The sequence below is a fragment of the Lipotes vexillifer genome, unplaced genomic scaffold (genome assembly GCF_000442215.2).
Source record: "Lipotes vexillifer unplaced genomic scaffold, Lipotes_vexillifer_v1.1 scaffold1235, whole genome shotgun sequence".
Classification (NCBI taxonomy): Eukaryota; Metazoa; Chordata; class Mammalia; order Artiodactyla; family Lipotidae; genus Lipotes; species Lipotes vexillifer.
The window spans coordinates 1,114,729-1,120,996 of NW_006775530.1; the positions used below are offsets into that span (position 1 = coordinate 1,114,729).

Genomic DNA, 6,268 nt, shown 5'->3' on the forward strand with positions numbered 1-6,268 from the left:
CTCTTTCCCATGGCCAATTACCAACTTCTCACCTGACTGAGGCTGAAAAGTATGCAGGTGCTTGAAGCTTCCCTCCAGCAGCCGAATGACATGCACAGACCCTTGATTTGATGCCACAAAGAGCTTCGTTGAATCCTCAGAAAACAAAATCTGAAGGGCAGAGCGAAGGAACGCTGGCATTTTGGAAACCTTGGGGGAACCAGTAACAAAAAATCAGAGACAGAGAGAGAAGTTAGACCCAGAGCCCATCAACAATAATCACAGTTAGGCTTAAATCATATGAATGCTTCCGGTCTCCAAGGAAGCCAATCAACCAAGGGCCTGCAACACAGACGTACCTACTGTAACCTATCCAGCCCCCTTGTCATCTCCTCAAAAGCCTAACCTTTACTGCCACTTTCTGGCATTTCCCTATCCTCCAAAAACATAATTTTAAATGGCAATAAGAGACTGTTTTATAACAGGTTTCTCAAAATAGCTTTTCACGGAACAAGGATTCATATCCAGGATGTTTCCACTTCACACAAAAATCACCCACTTATAAGGTTTCTTCTTATTCAACCAGACTTGGGGTTATCACTTACCCTTTGGAGGTTTATGTTGTCATGTTCATAATTCAAACGATAGAGAAAAAACCGAGAAGCTGTAGAATAGGCTATCCAACTTCCACATGGGGAGATACAGCTGCAGATAACGTTCTCAGGACCCTGGTAACATTAGGAAGCAGGATAAATAGTCAAGTAAAACTTCATACGAGGTTCACTATAGCATGAATCCTCAAGCTACTGCCACTCTGAATGTATCCAAAAATACCGACACATAATCCTGACACTCATATGCTATGTGTCACTATGATTATTTCAAAGGTAGAACATCTAAGTGGTGTGGCTTTGATTTCCAAAACCCAGAACAGAGGTCTCTGAATACTATGAGTTTATCTCAGCCCTTTGCATACTTCATGGGTAGCTTCATAATAAACCCTAACTTTAGAAACCTGAGCAGGGAGGCATTTAATGCAGTGAAGCTTTGGAGGCTCAGTGACTTGGGGACTGATTTTCTGTTTTGGTCAATGACAACCTGCTTTGAAGACCTGTAAGAAATATTAAGTGAAAAAATTTGCGTAACACTGCAAAAGTTTAGTGTAACATTTACGTAATTCAAAAAACATCTGAGTGTATGTAAGCATGTATGTATACACACATACGTATTCTCACACACAGAAAAAGATCTAGAAGGGTATACAGCTAATCAATTAACAGTAATTATTGCAGGAGAGGGGACTAGTATTAAAGAGCTGGGCAAGGGTATAAATTATCAATATTGTTTGAATTCTTCATAGTGAGACTGTATTCACAAATTACCTGTGCAATTAAAATAAAGATTTTTAAAAAGGAAGACAAAGCTATTTGTATAGTATAGTCCCATTACTGGAGAAAGGAAGGATGTATACACATGCATGCATGAGTGAAAATTTTTTCTGAAAGAATATATAAGAAACCACTAGCAGTGATCATCTCTGTGGGGGGTGGCGATAAGAAAGAGGTTCATTTTTCATTGCATCCTCTTTTGCATTATTTGAATTTTTAAAAACTATGCATGTTATTTTCATAATAATACCAAAAGAAGAAAAACAAATTTCTTGTATTCATTCATCCAATAAATTCTGAATGCCTGACTTACAATCATAGGAAACCCAGCTCTTTTGACATAGTACTTCATTCAAATAATTTTCGATTTGAAACAGTTTATGATGTCAACTAAGAAACCCTCAAAATTCAGAATGAGAAAAATGTTCTGGATTTCAGAGTCTGAACACACAGTTAAATTTCTTTACCTTTGTCTTGAGATGAAGTAAGTGATCTGCATTTTTAGAGAGCGGAAGGGTATCCCCATTCTTTCCTGGAACAAGAAATACCCCTGACATTTTTCTTCCCAAAGCAAGGTTATTCATACATTTTTTCTACTAAAAAGTCATTCCTGGGTAGAAAGAAATCTCTACCACTGGGAAATCAGAAAAATGTCTGACGTAGTAAGCTTACAGTTTTCTGGGGGTACGTATACGAAGAGGAAAGCAGCAAGCACTTTCTTAGCTTCTACTTGGGTGCCCTGCATACGGCCTAGGGCACACCCCTATTTCTCTGAAGCCGCTCCCCACAGCCAGGCATGCAGGTGGATGGAAGTAAAGATTGTGTGGCCTCGACTTCAACTTCATTTGTTCATTTTGGAGCCTAAAGCAAAAGCCTCTAACCTACTATAAAACAACAGGACCCAAACAGGTATGTCATACTTAAGGCCATGAGGCTGTCACCCTGGTAAGATCTGCACTACCTTCTTTTTCATGAAGGCCCGTCACGACCCCACATTAAAACCTGTCATTTTTCAACAGCCTGTTTTGATCCCAGTCTAGCCAGGGAGAACTTTGATTCCACTACCCTCAGCACCACTATATCCTGCAGTGCACCATACTGAACCGAAAACTTTTCAGTGCTGATTCAGTGTCCTGCTAACAACTTTAACACTCTGAGGAACTCCTCTGCTCTATCTAGTGAGTGGGAAACCATAAGTTCAAAAGGACACAGACAAACCTACTTCCATTTTTCCACAAGCAGAATTTCAACTGCCATTTCTGGCTTCTATCTCCAGTTTTCTTATTGGAAAAAAACTTTCTCCCATCTTACCTGTTGCAACTGTGGATCCCAGTCGCCAAAGTTCCAAGTGATGAGCAAACTGGAAGAGGAGAAGCTGCTTCTTTTTTGCACAGGAAACGAGACGTCGCTGTATCCAAGAATCAAAAAGACATAAACAAGCCGGAGTCATCTATTGCCTCAGTACTGGATACAGCAGCAACACCTCAGAACATTTTTTACCGTTAAAATCCATTTACTTGATAAATATTTCCTAAGTACTACCATTCACCAGGCACTGTCCTAGGATCTAAAAACATAGTGGTAAATAAAAACCTAGCTACTGCTCTCAAGCTTACAGTTTAAAGGGTTGACATAAAATTAAACAGGCAATTACATTAAGTGTGCAAAGAATTTTAACATGGCTAAGCACAGTATGTAATGAAAAAAAGTAGAAAGGCCTCATGACAGTAAAGACAGGAGCCCAGATGAGGCTCACTGGTAAAGAGTACTCAGGCAAAGAAGGGAGGGCAGGACGTTCCAAGCAGAGGGATGGCACGGGACATAGCTCAAAGGAAAGAGAGAACGAGAGGGAATAAAAAGGAGTCTTTCAGAACTGCCAGACTGAGCGCAGACGGGGGTGGGGGTAAAGTAAGTGCGTGAGAACAGAGGTGAGGGAAGAGGCTGTCTTCTCCGGATCAAGACAGGTTTCATAAGCCATGCTAAGGAATTAGGTCTTTACGCTGAGGACGACGACGACCAACAAAGGCATTTAAGCATGGAGGGATGAACAAAGTTGCTTTTTGAACGGATCAATGGAGAACAGGCTGGAATGACACAAATCTAAATAAAAGGAGATTGTTAACAAACTACTGTAAAGAAATCCAGAGGAGAAAAGACACTGACCCAAACTAGGTTAATGGCAGTGTAGACAAAGAGAAATGGCTAGATTCAAGAGAGAACGAGGAGGTAGACTCAGTAAGGTTTACTGGTTGAATGGAATGTAGAAGTAGGTAGTGGGAAGAAGAGTTTCTAGCCTGGAAAGATGACTGATTTACCTAGAAAGGAACACTGGAAGCCTGGACTCTCCTGCTCCCACCCAGAATAATAAAAAGGCCAGCCTTGGGCTTCCCTGGTGGTACAGGGGTTGATAATCAGCCTGCCAATGCAGGGGACACGGGTTCGAGTCCTGGTCCAGGAGGATCCCACATGCCACGGAGCAACTAAGCCCATGCGCCACAACTACTGAGCCTGTGCTCTAGAGCCCATGAGCCACAACTACTGAGCCCACGTGCCACAACTACTGAAGCCCGTGCACCTGGAGCCCGTGCTCTGCGACAAGAGAAGCCACCACAATGAGAAGCCCGCGCACTGCAACCAAGAGTAGCCCCCGCTCGCCACAAATAGAGAAAGCCCGTGCGCAGCAACGAAGACCCAATGCAGCCAAAAGTAAATAAAATAAATAAATTTATTAAAAAAAATTAAAAACAAAGAAACAAACAAAATCCCCATAAACCACACCTACTGGGAAAAGGGAATGATTTCCCCAGAAACTGAACTAGGAATGCTGCTGTAAATCTCTTGGCCCCTGTAAACATCTTTGCCAGAGGCTTGCCTTAGAAAGAGAAGGAAGAAAGAAGAAGAAGATAGTACAGAAGGCCAACAGATCTGCCAAAGAAGAGTGAGCTGTGCTGTCTTATGGGACAGGCAGACAGGGAGATGAGGGCGTGGTGGGCATTAGAGGATGATACTTACATGGGGAAAAGTGATTTTTCGGAGAGCAGCATCATAATTCTTTACCTCCACCTTCTCCATGAGAGGACGAATGACTAAGTGGGTGTCTGTGCCTGAAGCAGGAGGGAGAGGAGAAAAAATATCGGAATTAGAAAAAGTCCCAAATGAAAATAACCACAGCTGGGCAGAGTAATGAAGCAGTCCCGGCCAAGACTGAAACCCACCTCCAGATATCAGTGCTATGGGGCTGTGGGCCACGGCTCGCACGTCGTGAGTGTGATGCTGAAATGGCTTTGTCCGCACCCACTGCTTCTCACTGCTGTTGGAAGTCACAGAGACCAGCTGAAAATGGAACACTGTCCCCTCGGCTGTGCCCACCACGAAACTGTCTTCTTGCTGAGAAAGTAAATCATTAGGGAGGTACATTTGAGCAAAACAGGGCCCAGTTTAAAAAATATTCCCCGAAGTTTTCTGTCTGGGCAGCTTAGGGGGAAAACTTATGCCCAGAATTGAAGGGAGGTTGCAGGGGTCTTTTTCCTCCAGAAGCTAACAATTCCATCAGGGGAGCAAGTTCGTGCATAGGTAACAAAGCGCCCCCTACTGACAAAATTAACAGTAAGTACTTCAAACTGTTAGCGTGCTTTCATATAATGCAAACCAGACCTCATTAGAATAGCAACAATACTGGGGGAAGGGGAGGGGTCGCAAAACTGGCAGTCAAAAGACTGAAGCTTAGAAAACCCTAAAATTCACTGTCCTCTTTTCAGAGATGAAGAGAGGGTGGGGTGAGGAGGGGAAGTGGCCTGATCAATATCACAAAGATGCAGGTTCCTTGTTCCCCAGTTTAAGGCTCTCTCTTGTCAGCAGCATGTTGAGCACGAGGATTTCTGTTAGTTTTAAAAGTTCTTACTGTGTCTACAACTACTTTTTAAAATTCCTCTATAATCTCAAAACCATTTTCATTTTAACTCATTTTTAAAAATGCACATAACTTTGAGTAAGAAAACAAAACAGGAGGCTTGATAGGGTAGTGAGAAAAATCAGAAACCTGGATCAGTAGTTAACCAATCAAACGGTGTAAAGAGTAGGTGAGCCAGTCAAGAAAAGTGAGATGTCTGAACACATGTGAGCATGTAGCTGCCATCAACTACACACTGACTGTGCTAGGAACATTGTATGTCATATCATCTCTAATCGTTCAATAACCTGCAAGGTTAAGTATCATCTGTCCTATCAGGAGAAACTATAAAAGACTGAAATGAGCATAACAAGTACTAGTGTCCTTGTGATTGTCCTAGAGCTACTTTACAACTCCATAAATTGTAAAAAAACTGACAGTGATGCAAAAGATTCTCTTGCATAGAGATGCAAAAGAATTCTGCTTGGTAGAATGCAGCTGATGATTGTCCTGTGGACACTGAGTCCTGCAACAATTTGTAAATCATTTCAGCATTCCTGATGGCCTTAGATAACTGTGTTCTTTGATTTCTTCCTTAGAAGTGCTTGTAACTTACTGGTTCCCTCATTAGTTAATGAGTTACAGAAAATCTCTGACATACTTCCATTTCATGTTTGGATGAGTTATGATTTTACCCTTTTCCCCCCCAATCATCATTTAATAGCCCTTTACACAGATAAGGAAACTGGAACTTCAAGAGTTTACCTGTCTGTCAGTTTACAAACGTGTGCCGCCAAAGCCTTTGCTCCGGGCACAGGCCTCTCCCTCACCTCCTCTAAGGATACTATTTGAAAACCATTACCCTAAGGCAAAAGTGGAAATACTGAGCCGCTTAGGAATTTACACGCTCTCTCCATCACCTCCACTAAACAGTTCAAGTGGCTGTTTGCTCAAAGTACTACCTACAGAGAAGAACTGGGAAGGGAGGCCTCTCACTCCACAATCTCTTTCC

At 42.2% G+C, this 6,268-nt stretch overlaps 1 protein-coding gene across 2 annotated transcripts in view; it reads right to left on the reverse strand.

The window, feature by feature from the left end:
* UTP4 (UTP4 small subunit processome component) overlaps positions 1–6,268 on the reverse strand; it is a 32,110-nt gene that overhangs the window by 8,613 nt on the left and 17,229 nt on the right. For both annotated transcript variants that reach the window (XM_007449933.1, XM_007449932.1), the window contains exons 6-11: positions 4,583–4,754; positions 4,380–4,471; positions 2,679–2,775; positions 1,835–1,899; positions 585–707; positions 33–189 (exon numbers count right to left, since the gene is read on the reverse strand). In XM_007449933.1, the coding sequence (XP_007449995.1) occupies positions 33–189; positions 585–707; positions 1,835–1,899; positions 2,679–2,775; positions 4,380–4,471; positions 4,583–4,754 (706 nt within the window). The remainder of the gene's footprint in view (positions 1–32; positions 190–584; positions 708–1,834; positions 1,900–2,678; positions 2,776–4,379; positions 4,472–4,582; positions 4,755–6,268) is intronic.